The sequence below is a fragment of the Macrobrachium nipponense genome, chromosome 17 (genome assembly GCF_015104395.2).
Source record: "Macrobrachium nipponense isolate FS-2020 chromosome 17, ASM1510439v2, whole genome shotgun sequence".
Classification (NCBI taxonomy): domain Eukaryota; kingdom Metazoa; phylum Arthropoda; class Malacostraca; order Decapoda; family Palaemonidae; genus Macrobrachium; species Macrobrachium nipponense.
In genome coordinates this window covers 32,878,114-32,904,523 of record NC_087210.1, presented here as the reverse complement: position 1 = coordinate 32,904,523, position 26,410 = coordinate 32,878,114, and the positions used below count along the sequence as shown (strand labels likewise).

Sequence of the window (26,410 nt, the reverse complement as noted above, 5' to 3'; positions counted from 1 at the left end):
TAATGAAGAAAATAAAAAGTAAGATTGTGGAATGATGAAACATGATAAAGAAAGACTTTCAGTGTTTGTATTACCTATGTACATACTATTCTAATGATATGAACACAGTATTTTTAGCACTGTTAGTTAACCCTTAAACGCCGACTGGACGTATTTTATGTCTACATTTTTTGTCTCTTGGGTGCCGACTGGACGTATTTTACATCGACATACAAAAGTTTTTTAAAAATTCGCGGAAAAATACGTTTAGGCCTACCAGCCGAAAACTCTTGAATCACGCGCCTTGGGGGATGCTGGGAGTTCACGGATCAATGTGTTGCTTTGTTTACAATCTTTACGCAGGCGCACAAACGCGAATTTCTTTCTTGCCGGACTAAAAAGTATCTGTGACACATCTCGGAAATTATTTTGTCACTTTGACATAATTTTTGTACCATTTTAAATTAGCCATTACATGGAGTATTATATATGAAAATGTGCGCATTTTTATGTAGAAAACAACTTAAAAAATAATCATTATTGTAGTTTTTATCAGCTTTGAGATATTTTCATATAAATAACGATAAGTGCCAAAATTTCAACCTTCGGTCAACTTTGACTCTACCGAAATGGTAGAAAAACGCAATTGTAAGGTAAAACTCGTATATTTTAGTAATATTCAATCATTTAGCTTCATTTTGCAACTAATTAGAAGTCTCTAGCACAATATTTCGATTTATGGTGAATTTATGAAAAACCTTTTCCTTACGTCCGAGTGGTAACTCTTCCGAAAAAAATCATACATGCGATTGTGGTAATGTTTGCACCATTTTAAATTAGCCGTTACATAAAGTTTTATATATGGAAATGTGCGCAATTTCATGCACAATACATCTAAAAACAACCCATGGTTGTAGCTTTTATCAATTTTGAAATATTTTCATATAAAAAATGATAAGTGACAAATTTTCAACCTTCGGTCAACTTTGACTCTACCGAAATGGTAGAAAAACGCAATTGTAAGCTAAAACGCTTATATTCTAATAATATTCAAGCATTTACCTTCATTTTGCAACAAACTGGAAGTCTTTAGCATAATATTTCGATTTATGGTGAATTTATGAAAAAAATAACATTTTCTCTATGTCCGCGCGGTAACTCTTCCGAAAAAATCATACGTGCGATTGTGGTAATGTTTGCACCATTTTAAATTAGCCGTTACATAAAGTTTTATATATGAAAATGTGTGCAATTAAATGTAGAATACAACAAAAAATAATTGAAGGTTGTAGCTTTTCTCATTTTTGAAATATTTGCATATAAATCACGATAAATAGAAAAAAAACCCATGTTCATTCAACTTTGACTCTACCGAAATGGTCGAAAAACGCAATTGTAAGCTAAAAATCTTACAGTCTAGTAATATTCAGTCATTTATCTTCATCTTGAAACAAATTCGAAGTCTCTAGCACAATATTTAGATTTATGGTGAATTTTAAAAAAAACTTTCCTTCCCTCCGCGCGCTGATTCTCCGCCACATATCTCCGAAATGCGTACGTCCCATTCTCGGAATATTTGCTCCATTTCATATTAGGCATTTCATAGAGTTTTATATATAAAAATGTGCGCAATTTCATGTAGAATAAAACGAAAAATATTTGAAGGTTGTAGCTTTTCTAATTTCCGAAATAATTGCATATAAAAAATATATATATATAAAAAAATTTGACATTCGGTCAAATTTAACTCGTCAGATATGGTCGAAAACTGCAATTGTAAGCTAATACTCTTACAGTATAGTAATATTCAATCATTTGTCTTCATTTTGAAAAAAATTGGAAGTCTCAAGGACAATATTTACATTTATGGTGAATTTTTGAAAAAAAATATTTGTTTACGTCCGCGCGTTACGAATTCATGCATTATTTTGTGATAATATTTTCTCTGTGTTGCTTTTATTGTTTTACAATGTGTTATATACCAAAATGATTGAAATTTAGTGTACATTACAACGAAAAAAAAAGAAACTTGTTACCTTTAACCTTTTTGCGCACAGCACGATTTGAATACAATTATATATGAAATTTCGTTTTTGCGCTATCATATATCGCATTATTTATATATGATAATGATAATTTTTTTCATTTCTGATGGTTGCATACTAAACTTCAGCCAATGACAAAAAAAGGAGCCAAAAATGAACTCTTAATCTTGAAAACTAAGCGCGCTGTGATTTTTTGAAAAAAATATTTTTTCCGCTTCCACGCTCACTCCGAAACACCTCCGGCACACTGGAGACAATTTTTTTTTTACCGCTTTGGCGTTTAAGGGTTAACTGAAACTAGCGGCTTGACGTTGGACCTGAAATGTTTTAATCTTAAAACTTTGAGATATTTGAGATTTGTAATGTTCCTTTGAGGATGAAACAGTGACTACGCTATCATAAAACAGGTTTTGACATAAGAAAAACCTATTTTTGGTCATCGCTGTTGAGTCCTCAAAATCCCCCAGTTCCCTGACGAAAAACCACGGGATTTGGGTAAGGTACGTCCTGTGTTGACCAACAGAGTAATGATTTGTTGTCTTTTGCTGGCCCGAACATAAAACAAGATGGCCGATGCGCATGCGCAATAGTCACTTCTACAGGTTTAGACGTAGGAAAACTGGGTACAGCTTTTGCTGAATACGAGAAAAAATGCCCTCTTGTCTTTTGAGTCCATTATACTCTATCACTTGTCATAGTGTTTATCATTATGGCATAATGCCCAGCTAAAAGACCAGGCTAAAAGATATTTCTTTGATATTAGTCTGATCACCTTGGAGCACTGGCACACACCAGGGAGGGGAACTCCTTTGAGGATTCAACAGCGACTACCAAAAATAGGTTTTTCCTACGTCAAAACCTGTTGTATAACATAAACATTATTACCATATTTTATTTAATATTCTTTTGTACACTGGATTATATACTTAGATATGTTGTTGAATGTCTGTTTAAAATTCTTTGCTCTCCTTAGAGGACAGTATGTTATCATGAAAATATATCAGCAGTTTTACTTTTTCTTTTTAAGACATTCTTGTGTAAAATGTAGTTTATGTAAGAAGATCTTGATGTATAAAAGTAATAATTTAGTATAAAGAGATTAACATTACAGGAAAATTATACTCTACAGTATTATTTTCTATGCATGGATCAAAGTACAATATTAATGATTACTAGTAGATTTACAAGACTATTTTTGCTGTAGATGTATCACATTTTGGAGATACTAAAAATTCAAATTTTCTTCTTTTTTTAGATGTAGAAGGGAGTACACTACTTACCTTTTCTAGACTAACTCCATCCCTTTAGTGTACTGCAACCATATTAACAGGCCTCTTGCTAACATCTTCCATTATAGGTTTGAAGATGGAACATTACCTTACCTCAGTATCATTGCAGTAAGACATGGCTTTGATGTCATCTTGAAACATACAGGTAATTATTTATAGAAGTCTCTTTAAAATTTGTTCATTAGTTAAACAAGTTGTAAGACTTGAACAAATAACAGATCGTAATTATTACTATACTGTATTATTTGGATTGAATCTTACCTACTGTTAAAATTAGCTTATATCTTCGTGCCATTAGGTGCAATTGGCATTCAAAATAAAACAAAACACTTGACTAACCTGCTAGAACTGTCTCTGTAATCACTTGTTTCCCATCAGGTGGCATTGGAATGTCTATGTTCTTTTCAGAATTCATCATGCCAATTGCACCTAATGTCACGAAGCTAAAAGCTGTAATAATGTTGGCTGTTTCTAGCTGATTTTGTCCCATACTCCATTATGTGTGTTTTCTGTTTTTGCATTGCACCATTTACAACAAGGAGAGATGAAGGCATTAAGCTGTATAGAAAAAAAGTTTGTCAGCCAAATGTTTCAGTTGTGCATGATGGCCACGTGTGTGTGTGTGTGTAAGCCTAGCTGGTAAGGCAGGAAGATTCTAGAGGCAGATAGATTACATAGGCAATTACAGTAGTGCCTCAGGTTACGAAATTAATCCATTCCGAAGCGGCCTTCGTAACCTGATTTTTTTGTATCTAGAACTACGTTTTACATGTAAATTGCCTAATTCGTTCCAAGCCCTACAAAAATACCACAGTAAATTTTATAATAAAGCTAAATTGACCAATAAACAATGAAATGCAACAATTTGGACCATTCAATACCTAACCTAACCATGACTGTACCTGTAAATAAAGTGTATTAGTGTACAGGGTACAAGAAATACTGTATGTATGTATGTAGTAAAATCTGGAACCTTACCTTTCGAGTGAGATGTCCTAAAGTGGCGACAAAGGAGGAGGACAAATGGCAGAAAACATGAACACTTAACTTTACGAAACACATTAAAAAATGTAACACATTAAAAAATGGCAGAAAACATTAACACTAAACTTTACGAAACACATTAACCCTCTTATGCCGACTGGACGTATTTTACGTCGACATTTTTTGTCTCCCGTGTGCCGACTGGACGTATTTTACGTCAACTTACAAAAGTTTTTTTTTTTAAATTCGCGGAAAAATACTTAAAGGCCTACCAGCCTAAAACTTTTGAATCACGCGCCTTGGGGGATGCTGGGAGTTCACGGATCAAGGTGTTGTTTTATTTACAATCATTACGCAGGTGCGCAAGCACGAATTTCTTTCTTGCCGCACTAAAAAGTATCTGTGACACATCTCGGAAATTATTTTGTCACTTGACATAATTTTTGTACCATTGTAAATTAGCCGTTACATGAAGTATTATATATGAAAATGTGCGCATTTTTATGTAGAATACAACAATAAAATACTAATAATTGTAGCTTTTATCAGTTTTGAGATATTTTCATATAAATAACAATAATTGCCAAATTTTCAACCTTCGGTCAACTTTGACTCTACCAAAATGGTCAAAAAACGCAATTGTAAGCTAAAACTCTTATATTTTAGTAATAATCAATCATTTACCTTAATTTTGCAACTAATTGGAAGTCTCTAGCACAATATTTCGATTTATGGTGAATTTATGAAAAAACTTTTTCCTTACGTCCGCGCGGTAACTCTTCCGAAAAAAATCATACATGCGATTGTGGTAATGTTTGCACCATTTTAAAATTAGCCGTTATATAAAGTTTTATATATGGAAATGTGCACAATTTCATGCACAATACAACTAAAAACAACCCATGGTTGTAGCTTTTATCAGTTTTGAGATATTTTCATATAAATAACGATAATTGCCAAAATTTCAACCTTCGGTCAACTTTGACTCTACCGAAATGGTCGAAAAACGCAATTATAAGCTAAAACGTTTATATTCTAATAATATTCAAGCATTTACCTTCATTTTGCAACAAATTAGAAGTCTCTAGCACAATATTTCGATTTATGGTGAATTTATGAAAGAAATAACATTTTCTTTACGTCCGCGCGGTAACTCTTCCGAAAAAATCATACGTGCGATTGTGGTAATGTTTGCACCATTTTAGATTAGCCGTTACATAAAGTTTTATATATATGAAAATGTGCACAATTTTATGTAGAATACAACAAAAAATAATTGAAGGTTGTAGCTTTTCTCATTTTTGAAATATTTGCATATAAATCACGATAAATAGAAAAAAAACCACGTTCGGTCAACTTTGACTCTACCGGAATGGTCGAAAAACGCAATTGTAAGCTAAAACTCTTACAGTCTAGTAATATTCAGTCATTTATCTTCATCTTGAAACAAATTCGAAGTCTCTAGCAAAATATTTAGATTTATGGTGAATTTAAAAAAAAATCTTTCCTTCCCTCCGCGCGCGGATTCTCCGCCACAAATCTCCGAAATGCGTACTTCCCATTCTCGGAATATTTGCTCCGTTTCATATTAGGCATTTCATAGAGTTTTATATATGAAAATGTGCGCAATTTCATGTAGAATAAAACGAAAAATATTTGAAGGTTGTAGCTTTTCTTATTTCCGAAATAATTGCATATAAAAAAATATATATATAAAAAAATTCGACATTCGGTCAACTTTAACTTGTCAGATATGGTCGAAAACTGCAATTGTACGCTAATAATCTTACAGTATAGTAATATTCATTCATTTGTCTTCATTTTGAAAGAAATTGGAAGTCTCTAGGACAATATTAAGATTTATGGTGAATTTTGAAAAAAATATTTGTTTACGTCCGCGCGTTACGAATTCATGCATTATTTTGTGATAATATTTTCTCTGTGTTGCTTTTTCGTTTTACAATGTGTTATATACCAAAATGATCGCAATTAATGTACATTACAAAAAAAAAAAAGTAACTTGTTACCTTTAACCGTTTTGCGCACAGCGCGATTTGAATACAATTATATATGAAATTTCGTTTTTGCGCTATCATATATCGCATTATTTATATATGATAATGATAATTTTTTTCATTTCTGATGGTTGCATACTAAACTTCAGCCAATGACAAAAAGAATAGCCAAAAATGAACTCTTAATTTTGAAAACTAAGCGCGCTGTGATTTTTTGAAAAAAATATTTTTTCCACTTCCACGCTCACTCTGAAACACCTCCGGCACACGGGAGACAATTTTTTTTTACCGCTTCGGCGTAAGAGGGTTAACAAATGGCAGAAAACATTAATACTTCTTGATTATCCCCATCTTCGTCTCCATAGAAAGGATCCTCTTCTTTCCGTGAACGTCAGCAACATTCTTGGCACCCATGGTTAATAATGTAAGTAATTAAGTTCACACACAACACGATAAAGTAACTTACAGTACAACGAAAGCAAAATCACTAACACGAATTTACGTTAACGAACAAAATCTATGTGAACGAACAAATTCCAGGTGTTTACGATAATGCTGCCACAACGAAATGGTCAAGGAACGCCTTTACATAGAGGCATGATGGGACAGATGCTGACCAATAGGAGAGCAGGATCTTATAGCGGTGACTAGCATTAGGAACCAATGGGAGAGCGGGAGGATGGTGGCGAGTGTACTGAGTTGGGGTTGCGCGAGTTTTAAAATTGTTCTTGGCGGCCCGGGCAAATCTCGGACTTTACAGCACATACACCCTTTTGCAACTTGAATTATTTTTGTACACAGAAGCAAAAAAATCTTTTGTAACCTGGGTCTTTCGTACGTAGGGACTTTCGTGTGTAGGGGTATGACTGTAGTTAGGGCAGTTAAGAAGCCTTCTCATTCTCTTCCTTTTGTCTTCTGGCTCAGTACTTGCCAGAAAGGATCACACAACAGGCAAGAATGTTGAAAAGTGCTTTTAGTTCTCTTGGCTGAGCATTGTTTCTCTTGCTGCATTAACCCACCATCCTCTTTCAGTATATTAGTTAGCTGTACTATAAGGAGGGCACACAGCTAAGTTGATGCCAAAATTTTGAATGCTCCTCTCTTCCAGCAACCAGAAGTGCTCACTTCAGCTTGATGCCAACTCGTACTATTAGCGTTCAAGGGCACACACTAGACCCATCTATCATAAGCCCCAAAGTGCCAGAACATCCATGAGCACCCAGGACTATCCATAAAATGCCCATGGGTAACAATTATATACTGCCTGAAGTGAAGATCATGCTCTTTTTTTCTCTTCTACTACTAGCCCTATAATCCACTTACTTCTGCGTGTGGACCCCACTTCCTTCCCATGCCATTGCCAGTCTTGTGTCTGGTTTAACAGAAATTAACTTTCAAAGTGATTGTTGTGTAGTGGAGAAGTTGATTATTTGGCCTGCCAGTTATCCTAGACCTAAGTCATTGACTTACACCCCCTGAACCTGGGAGAAGTCATACTGAATGTCCAAGGGAGGCTGGTGGGAATTACCCAGGGTAATTGCCCCCTAGGTCGAACCCATTAAAGAGGCCAATGTTGGATAATCCTCCATCCCTCCAGTGCTTTGTAAGAACAGCAGGGATGTTCTGTCAGTACTTGAGGAGCCTTCATGCAGTCACTGGGACAGTCCAGAATGTTTCTCGCCAGTGCATGTGCAAGAGAAACGTTTGGTGCATGAACCTAGACACTTCTGCTTGCAGGTGCTTCCGCTCTAGTACACTGCTTGGAGCAACAGTTTTTGGGCGCCCATCAGCACACAAGTGCCTAAAAACAAAGGAATGTGATGTATCCACTCAGTGCGAGCTCTGGTGCCAGAGCACCCAGGAGCGATACTTAATGGAAAAGATATACCACCCTTAGGCCCTTAGTGCCTTTTTATTCAGGTTCTCCCACTTTATGACAACAGACTTCAACTTTGGATCCATCTTTGGTGCCCATCCAATAGCGCTAAGATGACATTTTGGGGTTTTTAAGAAAACCTCCTCCTGCAGATAAGCCTACTAGGGACTTGTCATTATCTCTGGTGTCTTCAGTGGGTCATTATCTCCGTTGTCTTCGGTGGAAGACGAAGAGAGTAAGGAAGCAGAGGAGGACTGTTCTTCAACAGCATACGGTTCTTTAGTTTGGTATTGGCTTTGCAGTTTTTCTACCTTCTTCTCGCCAGCGACTCCAGTTCACTACTAAGAGTTAAGGTGCATGAGGTTTGAGTAGTCACCACTTTAGCCTTTCGCCATTGTATGTCATTGGCTTTGATTCTGCAATCTACCTTCTGGATGTCCAGGTCGATATTGGCCTCTCATTATCTTGATGACGTTGAGACGATATTTGAAAATTGTAATACATTAGGACCTTTATCTACGGCTGGCATGGGGGCTGACTGTCCCTCTACTATCTCCTCGCCTTGAATGAAGGTGTTTGAGTTTTTTTGGGAAGCCTGGGGGAATAATGTACCCAGAGTACCCTCCAGTTCATATTTTAGTGGTTGAGGTGGTGGTTTTTTTTATCTATAATATAGGTGACAGTGTTGTTTTTGCTGGTCCATGTTCAGGGCAAGGGCAATATTTTGCTCTCTGTCAGTCTTTGGTGTACTTCCATGGCTGCAAAGTTCCCACTAATGTAAAGGCAGTTCCTGGCCAAAACTGCCATGCCTTCTACAGGTTAAGAGAATCACCTACAGCAACTCTCTTACCAGGTAAATTACAATGATTGTTACATTGCTGGTAACATGTCTATTTCAAAGTCATTATCTTTCTTTTAATGTTTGGAGTCGCTTTTGTCCCTAATTCCTGCCTCCTTTCAATATGGAATCAGCTATGTAATCGCTTGGTAAGTCACTGATGTAAAAATTGTATTTTTAAGATAAAATTAGGTTGTACGTATAGTATGTACTTACCAAGCAATTACATGGTTGTAGCCCTCCCTCCCTCCTCTCCACAGATGGACATGATGGCTCAAATGAATTGCCATTCTCTATTATTTTGTACCTAACAATCCTGAAAGTGGGTGGGTTCTGTTCATCTACACAAATAATGGTAGCACCATTGCAAAATTCCAATTTTAAACTGCTGAGGTAGGAAGTTTTCAGCTATTTAATTGCTTTGGTAAGTATTTGTAAAACCTTATTTTATCATAAATATATCATTTTCATTTGGCAGTAGAGGTAAATGAACTTTTAAGGAATAGCACAGAGGAAATATCTTGACCACGAAAATAACATTGTGAGGGTAATGCTTGAATACAATTATATATATTTTTTAATATTTCCTTTAGAAAGTAGGGGAAGTCTTACATGCTGCTGAGTCTTATAAGCTATAAAAAGAAAATGTGAAGAATATTACTAGTACTAGAATAAGTATTGGTTAAGAAGACTAACTGAAGAGAAAGATTGTGTAAAAGACAGAGTAAACCAGCATTAAATGTAGAAGGCATCCTTGAGGAATATCTGGTGCTTTTGGCTCAAGTGAACACCATGAATATTGCCGGTGTGCTAAGTTTTTAAACAACCAATGCCGTACGGTAGGAATTCTAAACCAATAGTGACACTTTTCCCTTGTGCCTGTTGTGAACTAAGTGGAACTCATTCTTTGACAAATAAATAGATGTCTTGGGAATAGGTTGTTTTGGTATAATTATCTTCAAAAAAGGCAGTTTGGAAAAGATTTGGTGGTTACATTTTTGTAACTGAAGGTAACGAGGAAATAGGAATAGAATGCTATTTGTGAGAGCTAGAATTTTTTACTAAATACTGAAAGCATATGGCAGTTATGTCTGATATTTTCTTGGGAAGTGAATCCTTCTCAAAGTGCAGTATTCCTTGTGAAAGAACATTAATTTGACCTGTCCCATGTAAAGTCTGTTTGTACAATGGGATATTGGATTTGTTCCCTGACACAAAGAGGTTGCTGTATAGTTTCATCATGGTCAGGTGAATCATTCCATTTTATCTAAAATTTGGAAATACCTTCCACTGCCAACTCATCTTTTGCTTTCTAGCCTGCTAAGTTTGTGCACATAGTGCAGTAGATATAATAGTTTTTCTCACTAAAATACATCATTCAATGACACAGGCATGGAATTTGGTACATATCTTGTCCATAGGCCACTTTTGAAAAGTACTTGGTGTCCACTTAAAATTCCAAAACGGCTGCCACTTTTCAAGATGGCCACTACGTAGTCTCATGGGATTCATGAGCCAATGGTCATGTTTTTATGCATTTGTTTTGGTTATACACTTTTTAGGCAGAGTCACCAAGCAAAAAGTAAAATGTATTTCTGTTAAAGATTTCATGTATCATATATAAAGAAAGATGGCATGCAATGTGGTAGCCAAAAACTTTAATAATTGCATCTTAGGACTCAGTAGGCACGGAAAAATGTCATCCTGAACATTTTAATATTTTGCAAGTCTATAAGTACTATGTGATTTAAGTGGTGGTTTAATCTTTACTTTTAGCTTAAAAGAGTAAATGTCAGTGCACAACCAGGGCACATTGGTGACTTCACTACTACTAACTCAGCATAGTGTTCAGTGTCAGCTAATCTTGCTTACTTAAGCTGTACCAAGCTTTGCTTTAGTGTCCCAAGCATTGTTGAATAGCCCCATATCGATTAGCTAGTAAAAATCATATAGTATATAGTTGGTAGATCTAGTTCTTAGACAGTCACGCCTGAATTGACAGATCCCAGTGCGGGAGAGGTGAGCCAAGGGTAAATGAGGCTCTACATGGCTTGTTTATATACTTATCAGGATAATGTACAAATCACATGGGACTTAGATGGCACTGAGTGAATGATCGGGCTAAGTGCAGGGTGACCAAACCTAGTTCTATCCCCACATCAATGTACATATCAGATGAAGGTGGTAAAAGGATAGGCCATCAGCCTTAGTCAAGAGCTCATAATGGCAAGTGTAAATTCAATCACAGGCAAAAGGAAGAACAACTTGAGCAAATGTTGCCTTAGCCAGGAAGACAAGAAAAATTAAGGTCTAACTTCACCCTTGGCCTCTACATCATAATCCTGCATGATGGGTATGTACTGATTTCAACCAATGTACCATTGTTCCAGGAGATTGGTGAAATGCCAATTAACTTTGACCAAGCAAAGCTGGATGAAGTCAGTGGCATAGAGGCAGCTGCAACAAACATGGGCGCCCGCACATATGGGCAAGACTTGCCTGCATGAAATCCAGAAAAAATAGACTATACATATATATATATATATATATATATATATATATATATATATATATATATATAGATATATCACACACATATACATATATATATAAAAGGGATTTTGACGAAGGAAAAATCTATTTCTGGTGGAAGACCTGTGTCTCCTGGCAAAATGTACCTGTAGCTCGCATTTCTAAGTATAAATAGATTCTAAATATACCAGAGAAAAAGCTAAAATGGAATGCTGAAGTTACTACCTTCAGCTCAATCACCCAAGGGCGTCTGTATAAGCTCTGGGGCGAGTGGAGGCCACTATCACAGGACTTCTGCCAATTAGAAGATTCCTTTCAAAGTCCCTCCCACGGCGAGAGCCATTACAAAGACTACCCCTTTCACCTTCCGCTCGCTACTACTACCACCCATGCCCGGCATTTTCATTCCTGGAATAGACACCCAAGCTTGGACTGGCTACAGGGTGGGGGATCAGGAAAGAAAGAGGGACGGGTTCACCGGGCAACACAGGTCTTCCCGCAGAAATACATTGGCTAACTGGAAGCCCAAATACACTACACACATATAAAATACAAAATAAATAATACATACGAAGGTGAACGAACACTTTCCTGAGGGACTGGGGAAAAAGCCAAAGGCTATAGACATAAGAAATAAACAATAAATTAAGGACCCCAATAAATTCAGAACTCCAAATACAGCAGGAGTTATAAAATGCACGGGAATACGAAAAAACGGTAACTATAAAACCGTGTAATCATAAATAAACAAAAATAAATAACGCAGGCGTCTGAAGATGCACCCAAGATTGTGGATGAACAAAGCGTCACCCCGGTTCGTAAAACTAAGGAGGCCAAATAGGCAAAAAAGGGGATGCATCGTGTCCACACGACATAAGAAAACGCAAAATGGAATACTCAACTTGGATGAAGAAACTGGTAGCTCTGCAGTAGTCATAGCTTTGCCAAAAGAAAGCACAAGGGGAGCAACGAAGACACCTGCGTAACCAATGCAGCTAATTACAGGAATGAAGATGCCGGGCATGGGTGGTAGTAGTAGCGAGCGGAAGGTGGAAGGGGTAGTCTTTGTAACGGCTCTCGCCGTGGGAGGGACTTTGAAAGGAATCTTCTAATTGGCAGAAGTCCTGTGATAGTGGCCTCGACTTGCCCCAGTGCTTATACCCACGCCCTTGGGTGATTGAGCTGAAGGTAGTAACTTTAGCATTCCATTTTAGCTTTTTCTCTAGTATATTTAGAATCTATTTATACCTAGAAATGCGAGCTACAGGTACATTTCAACAGCAGACACAGGTCAAACCCAGAATAATATATATATATATATGTATGTATGTATGTATGCATATACCGTATATATATATATATATATATATATATATATATATATATATATATATATATAGTGTGTGTGTGTGTGTGTGTGTGTGTGTTGTGTGTGTGTATGTATGTATAGTATGTATAATATATATATATATATATATATATATATATATATATATATATATATATATCTATATATGTATATATATATATATTGTATATATTATATATATATATAATGTATATATATATTGTGTGTGTGTGTGTGTGTATTTGCTTTATGCATTAAAGAAATGCAGGTGCTGATACTGTTTTTGGAATTTACCTGCTAGTTTAAAGGGTCAAAAGTGTTTGTCTGCTTGATACCGGAAACTGTCCATGTATGCATTAAGATTCCCCCCACTCCTCCCCCCGGGTGAAGGTAGTGAACCACAGGAAAAGCATGCTAAACAATGTTAAATGAGTCATGACAATGAAGTATGCATTTTTTTTAAATGTGGAATCTGTATCAGATCTTCAACAAGTAATGACCATGCATCTCAACAAGAGACTACAAAGAGTACAATCACACTAAAATACCATCCTCTATGTCTCACTGGCCTTTACAATAGGGAGAGCTCCCATCTTAGAAATGTTGAGAAAAACAATGTCACAATGAAGAAGCAGGTGTATATCCACTGGATCTATGAGGAATTGGTTAATTTTATCATTGAAACCAGCTTGAGTTCATATGGTCCTGTCATATTTCCTCTTGCACACATATTCCAATTATACCAGCAGCGCCTGAAACAGTGGAGCATTGCCTCACCCATTGTAAATTCAACAAGATAAAGGGCAAATTGTCAGCAGAAATCCATGAATTAGAAGGACACAAGAAAGGAAGAAGTGTGCTACGTGCCTTGCAGAAAGATGTAGCTTTAGCCCTATCTCAGGCATCTGACTACTCAGATACACTTGTGATTGCTAAAACAGCAAAGATACTGAGGAAGCAAATTCTGGATCATCAGTCCAGGTTTGATGGCACCTTTGGTGAAGGATGCATCAATGGTGCCATACCTCAAGAGTCTGCTCATGGAGCAGACAATAACAGCTAAGGTTTGACTCATCAAAGTCAGGCCTGGCTATTGCTCAGCTCCTGCAAGATCTGGTAAAAGGATAAACCCTCGGCCTCTTGGCAATATGAGTAAGCTCAGAATTATCAGTTTTAATGCTGAGGGCCTGTCAGCAGCAAAAGTAGATCTGCTCACCAACCTGAAGGCCAGTGTACTGTGCATCCAAGAGACTCACAAGGATCTTAGACTGCCTAAAATACCTGGCATGGACTTAATTATCTCCCACGAAAGCCCAATCCATGGAAGTGCAATATATGCTAGTGAGAAATCCATTATTCATAGAAGCAGAGACCTATCCAAGGATGGGCTGAAGATTCTACATGTGGAAGCTGAACACCTAAACATCATTTCAGTCTACAAACCCCCTCCTGGTTCTTTCCCGCAGCCCCAGATCAACATCTCTGACAATAAGCCTTGTCTCGTGGTTGGGGACTTTAATTGCCACAACACTGGGATTACAATAACACCAACCACGATGGTGAGGCAGTGGAGGAATGGGCCCTTGCTAATCACCTTACGATCTTATATGAGGCAAAAGATGACACCACATTTCAGAGTGCACGATGGAGGAGGGGATACAATCCTGACCTGGCATTTGTCTCTGCTAAATACCACCAATCATTCTCAAGAACAATCATGGACCCAATATAAAAATCCCAACACCAACCAGTGGCTATTGACATAGAACCAGTCATACAACCCCGCGAAACAAAATACCGAAACCCCAGATCAAACTACAGCCAGGCCGATTGGGAAGGCTTTACATCTGATATAGAAAACAAAATTGCAAACATTGTACCTGACCCAGAGGGATATGGAGACTTCCAATCACTGGTAATACAAGCTGCAAAGGAAAACATTCCCAGACACTGTAGAGACTTGTATATCCCTGGTCTCTCAGATCAAAACAAACAAATATGTCAGGCCTACAATGATGATCCTTTCTCTGAGAACACCTTGGAGCTTGGAGAAGACTTGTTATCATCACTATGCCATGAAGGACGTGAACGCTGGCAAGAAACCATCACAAACATCAATATGACTCACAACAGTAAAAAGGCCTGGAGCACCATCAAAAAGCTTAACTCAGAAGACTGGTACCCAGCAAGAATAGCAGCAGTCACCCCTAATGAAGTAGCCCATCAACTCCTAATCAATGGAAAGACCAACAACCAAAATAGGGAGAGGGGATATCTAAAGAAAATGAAGCAAGACATGTAATGCATCTTGTCACAGAGTGATGATATATTTGAACCGTTTACCAGGAACGAATTACAATCAGCCATGAAATACATGAAGTCAGGGAAAGCTGCTGGTCTAGACGGAATTGTGGTCGAGATGATTCTGCATTTTGGAGATAAGGCTAGGACTTGGCTTCTGGCTCTTTTCAATAAATGTGCATTGACATACCAAATCCCAAGAGTTGTGGCTCTTCTCAAGCCTGGTAAAGATCCAAGCTCACCTAAGAGCTACCGACCAATATCCTTACTTTGCATCACCTACAAACTCTATAAGCGCATGATAATGTCCCGCCTAGCCTCCACCACTGAGGAGCAACTAACACCAGATCAAGCAGGCTTTCGACCAGGATGATCATGCTGCAGTCAGGTCTTGAACCTAACACAATTTATAGAGGGTGGATTAGAGAACAAACAAATTACAGGTGCTGTGTTTGTCAATCTCACAGCTGCCTATGGCACAGTCAACCACAGAGCTGTTCTCTTCAAGGTAGCCCAAATGACCCAAAACCCAACCATTGTGCGTATCATTGGATCACTCTCAGAAAGCAGATCTTTCTATGTGGAAATGGATGGCAGGAAAAGTAGGTGGAGGAAGCAGACAAATGGGCTCCCACAGGGCTCTGTACTAGCCTCATTATTATTCAACACCTACACAAATGACCTACCACAACTCCAGAAAATCCAGAGGTTTATATATGCTGATGATCTCTGTATTGCAACACAGTCACGTTCCTTTAAAACCATCGAAGAAAGACTTGACGACATTATCATATCTCTCAGACTATTATAAAAAATGACACCACAAAGCAAACCCCATGAAAACTCAGGTATGCTCATTCCATCTGAACAACCACCAGGCATACAGAAAACTGAAAATAAAATGGGATAGCGAGGAACTGGAAAACCATCCACATCCAGTCTATCTTGGCATCACTCTTGATAGAACACTGACTTTCAAGGAGCATGTCAACAAGCTCAAGAAAAAAAAAGTGGCCCCCAGAAATAACCTCCTAACCAAAATTGCATTCACTTAGTGGGGAGCAGATGCAAAAAACTTTAAAAGCAAATGACCCTAGCACTATGTTACTCCACTGCAGAATATTGTGCTCTTGTGTAGGATTGATCAAGTCATGCCAAAAGAGTGAATATCGAGCTAAATAAAGCCTGCCGACTAATCACTGGCTCATTGAATACAACACCCCTGCCAGCTTTGTATAGACGAACCAGCATCGCACCACCTAACATCTGTCGAGATGCCATGGCTAGAAAGGAAAAGACCAAGCAAGCAAATGATCTCAGAAATCACTTAAGAGCTTCATGACCGTGAAAGAACTAGAGACCCCAGACCTATCAGAATACAGACTGCAGAAATGGAGAGAGAACGACAGTCGGACTACTAATACGTAATGCCCTCCCTGACCCTAGTGAAGACCTGCCCTGTAGATTCTCCCTCACCAGAAGGAAATGGGTCACCCTGAATAGAGGAAGAACAAAAGTTGGTAGGACAGGGGATAACCTCCAGAGATGGTGCTGAATGTCCCTGTGGGGAACCAGTCCAAAATATGAATCACATCTTGTGTAGTTGCTCACTAGGGCCCACTTGTTCGGACATGGATCTAAGAACAGCAAACGACACAGCCCTCCAATGGGTAGAACAATGGGGCCATAAAATATGATGATGAGCTCCTGCAGTACAACTGTTTCTCAAAACAGAAGGAGCAAGTGTACATCAACATTCAAAGGGTAGGGAAACTCCTTTTCCAGTGTTCATGGGCATGGCTGTCTGTGCCAAAACCAGGAAGAAAAACCTGGTAGAGATGCCTCATTTAACAGGGTGCTGGAAATATCAGCCTGACTGGGAGATGCCACTGTCACCAATATGTAATATTGATAATAGCCCAGTAGAAATCCTAGATGCAGATTCTCTGGCCTCATGAATGTAGGCATAGATAAAAATTTAATGTCTGTACTATCTTTCTTAGTTGCGAAGTTATCAAGCAAAATTTTTTATGGTGGCCATTCTGTACGCCATCTTTATCGCAATGGTAAATATAGTAGTAGGAGCTCTGGTGATATCGTCAATTAACCCTTAAACACCTATATGTTGACTAAAATTGTCTGTCGGATGCTAATCAGACATACGGTACGTCGACTACAAAAAGTTTTTTAAATATTTGGGGAAAAATAGTTATATGCCTAGTTTGCGAAATATTTGAAATCACACGCCTTGAGGGATGCTGGGAGTTCACAGATCACGCTGTTGTTTTGTTTACAAGCATTACCCAGCTGCGCATGCACGAATTTCTTTCTTCTTGCACTAAAAAGCATCAGCAACACATCTCGGAAATTCTTTCGTCACTTTGTCGTAATTTTTGCACCGTTTTGTATTAGCCGTTACATAGAGGTTTATATATGAAAATGTGCACAATTTCATGTAGAATACAGCTAAAAACAACTATGGTTGTAACTTTTATCAGTTTTGACATATTTTCATATAAATCACGATAAGTGCCAAAATTTCAACCTTCAGTCAACATTGACTCGACCAAAATGGTAGAAAAACGCAATTGTAAACTAAAACTCTTACATTTTAGTAATGTTCAGTCATTTACCTTTATTTGGCAACAAATTGGAAGTCTCTAGCACTATATTTCTATTTATGGTGAATTTTTGAAAAAAACTTTTTCCTTATGTCTGTCTCAGGAATTCTTTCGTCACCTTGTCGTAATTTTTGCACCGTTTTATATTAGCCATTACATAAAGTTTTATATATGAAAAGTGCGCAATTTCATGTAGAATACAACAACAAAAACCAATAGTTGTAGCTTTTATAAGTTTTGAAAGATTTTCATATAAATCACGATAAGTGCCAAAATTCAACCTTTGGTCAACTTTGACTCGACCAAAATGGCAAAAAAACGCAATTGGAAGTTAAAACTCTTACATTCGAGTATTATTCAATCATTTACCTTCATTTGGCAACAAATTGGAAAACTCTAGCACAATATTTCGATTTATGGTGAATTTTTGAAAAAACTTTTTCTTTATGGCTGCACGCGGTAACTCTGCCTAAAATCTCGGAAATTTTTTCTTCACTTTGTCATAATGTTTGCACCGTTTTATATTAGCCATTACATAAAGCTTTATATATGAAAATGTGTGAAATTTCATGTAGAATACAACAAAAAATAACTCACGGTTGTAGCTTTTATCAGTTTTGAAATATTTTCATATAAATCACTATGTGCCAAAATTTCAACCTTTGGTCAACTTTGACTCTACTGGAATGGTCAAAAAATGCAACTGTAAGCTAAAACTCTTACATTCTAGTAATATTCAATCATTTACCTTCATTTTGCAACAAATTGGAAGTCTCTAGCACAATATTTTGATTTATGGTGAATTTTTTACAAACATTTTTTACTTACATCCGCGTGCGGTAACTCTGCCGAAAATCTCAGAAATTCTTTCGTCACTTTGTCCTAATGTTTGCACCGTTTTATGTTAGCCGTTACATAAAGTTTTATATATGAAAATGAGTGCAATTTCATGTAAAATACAAAAAAAAAGAAACCTATGGTTGTAGCTTTTATCAGTTTTGAAATATTTTCATATAAACGATAAGTGCCAAAATTTCAACCTTCGGTCAACTTTGACGAGACCAAAATGGTCGAAAAACGCAATTGTAAACTAAAACTCTTACATTCTAGTAATATTCAATCATTTACCCTCATTTTGCAACAAACGGGAAGTCTCTAACACAGTATTTTGATTTATGGTGAATTTTTGAAAAACACTTTTTCCTTACATCCATGCGCGGTAACTCAGCCGAAAATCTCAGAAATTCTTATGTCAGATTGTCGTAATGTTTTCACCGTTTTATATTAGCCGTTACATAAAGTTTTACATGTGAAAATGTGCGCAATTTCATGTAGAATACAACCAAAAATAATTCATGGTTGTAGCTTTTATCAGGTTTGAAATATTTTCATATAACTAACGATAAATAGAAAAAATTCAGCCTTCAGTCAACTTTAACTCAACCGAAATGGTCAAAAACTGTAATTTTAAGCTAAAACACTTACAGTCTAGTAATATTCAATCAATTACCTTCATTTAGCAACAAATAGGAAGTCTCTGGCACCATATTTCGATTTATGGTGAATTTAAAAAAAAACTTTACGTCCGCGCGTTACGAATTCATGCATCATTTTGTGATAATATTTCCTCTGTGTTGCTTTGATCGTTTTAAAATGTGTTATATACCAAAATGATCGCAATTTAGTGTACAATACAACAATAAAAATTAACTCATTAGCTTTAACTGTTTTGCTCACAGCGGCGCGATTTGTATACAATTGTAAATGAAAAATGTTTTCCGCGGTCATATATGTATTCCAATATTTATATATGATAACGATATTTTTTTCATTTCTGATGGTTGCTTACTAAACTTCAGGCAATGACAAAAAAGGAGCCAAAAATGAACACTTAATCTTAAAACTAAGCGTGCTGTGATTTTTTGAAAAAACTTTTTTTCCGCTTCGGTGCTAACTCCCAAACGCCACCGGCATACGAGAGACACTTTGGTAAATAGTGGCTCAGTGTTTAAGGGTTAACTCTTCTACCCAAGAAGACAATGTATCTGAGTAATGATTAATGTATTTATTTCTGCAATGTTTTATTCAGTGTCAGAAATTGAAACAAGTAGTGGCCATCTTGAAAAGTGGCAGCCATATTGGAATTATGTGTGGACACCTAAAAGAGGGGATAAAATGAGCAATTGTGCCAGATTTCATGCTTGTATCACAAACTGAAGTATTTTTCTACTTATCTAGTACACTAACAGTAGTTCCCTTTTTTTTATAAAGGTACCTATGCTGTATTTTAAATGACCCTTAGTATTATAAAATCCAGCAGTGCTTACTAAATATGTACTAAGTGTTTCTAGAAAACAAATCAGGATTATTAGCTGGATGGCTTGTGTCACAGTCACATAGTTCAGCAAAATTATTTTTTTCCCTCAAGAATTTAAAGTTTTTGCATTTAGTTACTGCGATCTTAGTGAAGTGTTTTTCCATGGAAGTTACCTTATGATAATTTAAATATAGTACACTGCATTCTCTAACTGAAAGTCCCTATTTTAACCTTTTAGGATGTAACTAGTCTAATTTTACAAACAGGTGGGATGGAGAACATCATGCATCATGTGTTCAACTTATCTCGTTACACTCACCACTGTTTACGTAGTTATAGACATACTAACGGAGAATCGGTGGCAGAATTCTACTTGCAAGATGAGTCATGGACTGTTGATATCCATGGATCAATTATCAATTTCAATTTGCTCAGATCAAATGGCTCATATGTTGGATATGCACAGGTTAGTATAATATTAAGGTATTTTTTCAAGGAAAAGAAAGGTCAAAGTTTTTTGTTTGTTGTTATTGTTAAGATTATTATTATTATTGATTAATTATTTATTATTAAATATTATTATTATTATTATTATTATTATTATTATTATTCATTATTATTATTATTTATTGTTATTTGAATTTGTAGAGAGCCTATATTTTTTATTGAACAAACCTGATGATTTTGAACTTGCTATAATATCACCCACAGTATAGAGTGGACATGCATAAAGGACAAAATGGCCAATTCTTAGTGGTTCCCATGTTATAAGCAAAAGCTTTGTATCATTGCCATATTCTTTTGAAACTATTTCCTTTTCCTGGACTAAGGCATTTGCCTAAAAATATTACTGAAAATATGTAGTACCATATACTGTACTGTATATACTATATCCATGCATTTGGATGAAGGATATTCCTATAGTATATATTTTTTATTATGAAATATTCTCTCTTTGATGGTAACCCTAGCTGGTGTAGCTCCAACAGAACCCTTTTATCTGATGAAGGACTTTCAGTAGAGGTAGTACAAGCTCTGAAGATTCTGTATCAGGAATAATGATATTGGTTATTTCTGGGATCAGCCCGTGTCGCTTCATGAAGTGTCCTTTTAGCACACATTTCTAAGGTAAAAATTACTAACATTACCAGAGAAAAAACTAAAATGGAATGTCAGAGTATTCTGACTCGCTGACCTTATATAAAAAGGTGTCGGTATGGTTTCTGGGGTGAGTGAAACCACTACTACGGGTCTCTTACCATTTAGATCCATCCTTCTACAAAATCCCCCTACCTGAGAGGGCAGACACAAGGCCCGCACCCAGCTACTACTACTACTAGCGCTCCCGACGCCATCACGAACGCCTCTAGCGTACATCCTTTCCGTTAGCACCATCTTGCGCACACGTGTTTTTTCTTCGCTGTGTTTTGTGCTCTGTTTTTTTTATTTATCCTTACCATGGAACTCCAAGCCATCACCGCAGCTAAGTTAAGTACTGCTAAAGTGTTTCACTTATTTTTAGCCAGCCAGGGACCCGTTTAACCATTTTTATTTAGGTTATAAGACGGCGCCTCCTTCGGCCTGGTTATAGAGTCGTCTCAGGCGGCTCGTCCCACGTGTTTCATTCTTTCATGCTTCTTCGGTCTCCCATACCGTTTTAGCTTGAATTTAGCAGTATATATGCCTACATTTTTATACGTTGTGCAAAGATTTTACCGTATGATGTGCTTTTGCTAGCTTTCACGGGGATTCATAGCTCGCTGGAGCTCGTAGCCTACATCGCTCCTTAGCTCAGTGTTCATGCATGCGTGTTCCTTTGTTTAGGTCTGTTTAGGCTCCTTTAGGACATCTGTCTTTACTTTTAGTCCTGACCACCCTGGCCGCCGCCCTCCGTTCTTATGTATCGGCAGAGGCCAGCTCCCGAGTTGTTCGGCGCCCTCCCTTCTGGGTTGGCTCGTCTAGCTTCTCCAGGATGTTGCTTTCTCTCTATCTGGTTATTTATCTTCCTCTTCCCCGTGTTGCATTAGGCTATTTATGCATGCTTTGAGACGGTTAGAGGTAGCCTAGGCCACCTCAGACCGCCTGGCCTGTCTTACCGTGTGGTCTTACCACGTTCACGGCGAGCCAGGCGATCGACACGAGCCACCCGGCTACTGTCCCCACGCTCCTTCCACCCCCTAGGGGGGGGAGTACCGCTCGCTCACGTTGCCCATGGCAACCATCCGAGCTCCCTCCCTTCTCCCCCCTCCACACGGGGGGGATACGGGAGTTTGCAGGGGGACATCCGAAGCTGGCTCAGCTCATACCGCTCTCACCCCTCGGTTCCAGGGGGCGTCTCCCGTGTGGTTGGTCTCGGCTGGCCACCTGGCTCGGCTACGCTCGGACCTCCTCGGTTTCCGATCAGCTCTCTCTCACCCCGAGTCACCACCCTCCCCACCACTCCGGCGGTGGGTCCCCTTGGCTCCGCCAGTCCTTAGGTGTGGTGACTGAGAGAAGCCCCGCCGCATGCTCCTCCCATATGTTGCCTTATTTTACCTTATGTTAATTTGTTATTGTTTGTTTATTTTGTTTTCGCTAGCCGGCGGAGTTCCCGCTCACCATCCGAGTTCTCCTCCTGCCTGCGTGTATTTGTTACGGCGGAGCTACGCTCCCCCGACTGGTTTTTTACTAGCCTCCTCATGCTCCCCCTCTGTCCTCGTACTCCTCGCTCCAGCGTATAGGCAGGTAACTGGTTTGGTGAATCTCCTTACTCTGGTAACACTAGAATTGTACTGAAACTAGTCTACCAGCTCTATCGGATACCCACCACTCACGCCAGGAGAGCAGCGGGAGGCTAACTCCTATGTCAATCACTCCGGTATCCTCCGGTGTCATAATATATCACTTCCTGGACTTTGCTGTCCTGCAGGACCCCTGTGGGCACGAGGTCTGCCAGACCCATGCTGTCTGCGCTATTGCTACAGAGACATAGCAGTCTGGCACCACGAGAGTTGCTCAATTTGTTATGATCTGGTAGATCAGGTTACCTCCGGAGTAAGTACCGTCCGGAGAACAACTGTCATGTATAATTTGGCCTATATGTATACAGTCCTAATAAGTGATATATCTATATATAAATCACATATATTTTAGTCTTCCTAGCTTAGTATTTATACTAACCTTCTCTTTCAGGCTGCTCAAGCCGTCAGGGACGCCGCGACAACCACCTTGAAAGCCTGGGTCGGCGGGTTCGGGAGGAACGTCACCAAGGGGCAGCCCTACATTCTCGACAAGAAGATGGCTGCTCTGATCTTCCCCGGCGGAAAGACAACCTCCTACGTCGACCCGCAAGCGGCGGCCCCGTACATCGCCACCATCCAACATCAGGTGGCTTAAGCCTTGGCGGACCCTGGGAATTTGGAGATCATTGACGACGTGGCAACTCTCAACTTGGACCTCGAGCCCATGGCGGTAGGGGAAACAGGTAGGACGTTAGATGAGGCAGGTTTGCTAGGGGCTCAAGGGCTACCCTTGGGTCATTCTGGATCGTCTTCCCCTATCCCTTCTACCTCTTCCTTCCAAGGATTTTCGGAGGGTGAACTTTCGGTTAGACCGAAGTCCACCCAAGCTATCCCTAAAGTTAAGGGAAAGCGGGAAACAAATACCCTTGAGAAGACGCTGCCTAAGAAGACAGCTCCTAGCGGTTCTCATAAGACTCCGGCTCACCATCCTGGAGCAGAGAAGCCCAAGTCGTCATCTTCTCACTCCAAAGGGTCCAGAGGCAAGTCCTCGAGGGACAAGGGTCAGCTCCTGACTGATCCTGAGCCTTCGACCTCTACGGGGACGCGCCCTAAGACTCCCGGCGGAAGGCAGGAACCTAGTTCCTTCGACTCAGACGCTTTCACTGCAAACATCATGCAGCAAAGGGGGAGTCTAGTTGGAAACTTAGTCCAAGACAAGTTTCAGGAGATGCTCTCCCACATCTCGTCTTCCTTCAAGGAGTCAGGCCAGTCGATCCGGAACATCTCGGAAAGGCTGGCCAGTCAGGAGAACCTGATCGCAGGTCTCCGGGAGAACCCAATGGCAGGTCTCTGGGAGAACCCAATGGCAGTTCTCCCCCAGCCCGGTGTGGCAGCTCAAGCCATGCCGGACTACAACACCCTCCCTCCTTATACGGTGAGCAATCCTTGGAGGATCTCGTCCTATGCCCCCTTTAAGGACGGGATGCTAACATTGGCGCATTGTGGTACTCGAAGGTTTGAGGACTTCGAGTTCCACCCAGGTGACTTGCAACCCCCCTTCATTGGTTACGCCCGCCTTACGGAGGCAGCTATGAGGAGGGAAGATAAGATCCCCAAAGAGACCGTAATCTTCGGTCGGGATCAGGCTCGGCGAGATTGGCTGAGGAGCCTAGAAGAATGGGAGTGCATCAACACCAGGATGCAAGCCTTCAAGAGCGCCTTTACCATATTTGTGGTGGACGGAGAGACCCCCATTCCGTTCACCACAAAAGTGGCGGAGTTGACTCTACAGGCCGCAATGAGGGACGAACCGATGCCTCATCTCCGGGAAACAGAGCCCACGTCACTTCTCCTCCCAGGTACGGAAGATCTTTGGGCAGATCTTCCAGCCACCTTCACGGGTAGGGAAGCTAAAGCTGGATTGTGCAAGAACACAATTCAGCGAAAGGCTCCCCAGGCTCCCAGACAACCTCATCCAGGCTGAGTTTGATGCAAGAACCAGGTTAGGGAGGTCTCTCAATACCCTGGTTATGACAGAGGTTTCGGCCATTACTTATGGTAACGAGCCTCTGTTTAAACTGATAGCCAAGTCACATTTACATACTGTACAATGTGACTTGTACGACTTCGTAGTGGCAAGGCGTAGCTGCAGAAAACACGTTCTGCAGGAAGCCACCATCCGCCATGAACCTAACAAGTTGCTGGCGGCTTCAATCTGGGGTGCTGACCTTTTCCCAGAATCGATCGTCAATTCTGTACAGCACGAAGCAACAAGACTCAATCAGAGTCTTAAGGTTTGTTGGGGCCTTTCAAGCAAAAGGAAGCAGGAGTCGACTTCTTCAGCTAGAAAACCTAAAAAGCCTAGGAAATTCCAGCCTTTCCAGGCTACCCAACTATAGCAGGTAGTGCAGGCAGTGCCAGTCTCCCAAGTGGCACAGCCTTCCACTTCAAAGGCCCAGCCTCAACAGCAATTTCTGCTGTTGACTCCTCAGGGCCAGGCTTCTACCTCCTTCGCGGTCTCCCCGGCCTTCAACCCAGTGTTTGAAGGCCAGGCTTTCCAACCTTTTAACAGGTTCGGAAGGGGCAGCAGGGCTAGGGGTGCCTTTCGCCAGAGAGGTGGCGGAAGAGCAACCAGCCGGGGGAAGCACCTACAAGGAAGGCGCGGGTCTCGACCTGCCCCAAGCCAGTGAGAACCCTCAGGTAGGAGGGAGGCTGTTCCTTTATCGACACAGATGGGGGTTCAGCAACTGGGCACAGACCATTGTGTCCAAAGGCCTAGGGTGGAGCTGGACCAAAGGTCCCCCTCCATCCAAGACCTTCTATCAACAACCAACAACGGAATTGATGGAGTATGCCCAAGAGCTCCTTCAGAAAGGAGTAGTGTCAACAGTCAAGCATTTAAAGTTTCAAGGTCGCTTGTTCAGCGTGCCAAAGAAAGGCTCAACCAAGTGAAGAATAATTCTAGACTTATCCCGTCTAAACTTATTCATTCGCTGCAACAAGTTCAAGATGCTGACTATCTCACAGGTGCGGACCTTACTTCCCCGTGGGGCCGTCACCACCTCTATCGATCTTACAGACGCATACTATCATATCCCAGTGGCAAGACACTTCTGCCCGTACCTAGGTTTCAGGCTAGGGAACCAGGCATTCTCCTTCAAGGTAATGCCCTTCGGGTTAAACGTGGCCCCCAGGGTATTTACAAAGGTTGCAGAGACAGTAGTTCAACAACTCAGGTCCCAGGGAATAATGGTAGTTGCATATCTGGACGATTGGCTCGTTTGGGCAACAAGCATCGAAGAGTGCCACAAAGCAACGGTCAAAGTGATACAGTTTCTGGAACATCTGGGGTTCCAGATAAACAAGACCAAGTCCAGGCTAACACCGGACTCTCGCTTTCAGTGGCTCGACATTCAGTAGGATCTAAACTCCCACACTATCAATTCCGTCGTCCAAGAGGAAAGAAATAACCAAAGCAACCAAGCAATTTCTCAAGTGCAAACAGACATCCAGGAGAAGCCAGGAAAGAATCCTAGGCTCTCTTC

At 39.6% G+C, this 26,410-nt stretch overlaps 1 protein-coding gene across 1 annotated transcript in view; it reads left to right on the top strand.

Moving 5' to 3' along the window:
• Positions 1-26,410, top strand: part of LOC135195874 (molybdenum cofactor sulfurase-like) — a 288,858-nt gene that overhangs the window by 175,834 nt on the left and 86,614 nt on the right. Inside the window, exons 7-8 of the mRNA XM_064222384.1 lie at positions 3,382-3,458; positions 20,412-20,611. Of these exons, the coding sequence (XP_064078454.1) occupies positions 3,382-3,458; positions 20,412-20,611 (277 nt within the window). The remainder of the gene's footprint in view (positions 1-3,381; positions 3,459-20,411; positions 20,612-26,410) is intronic.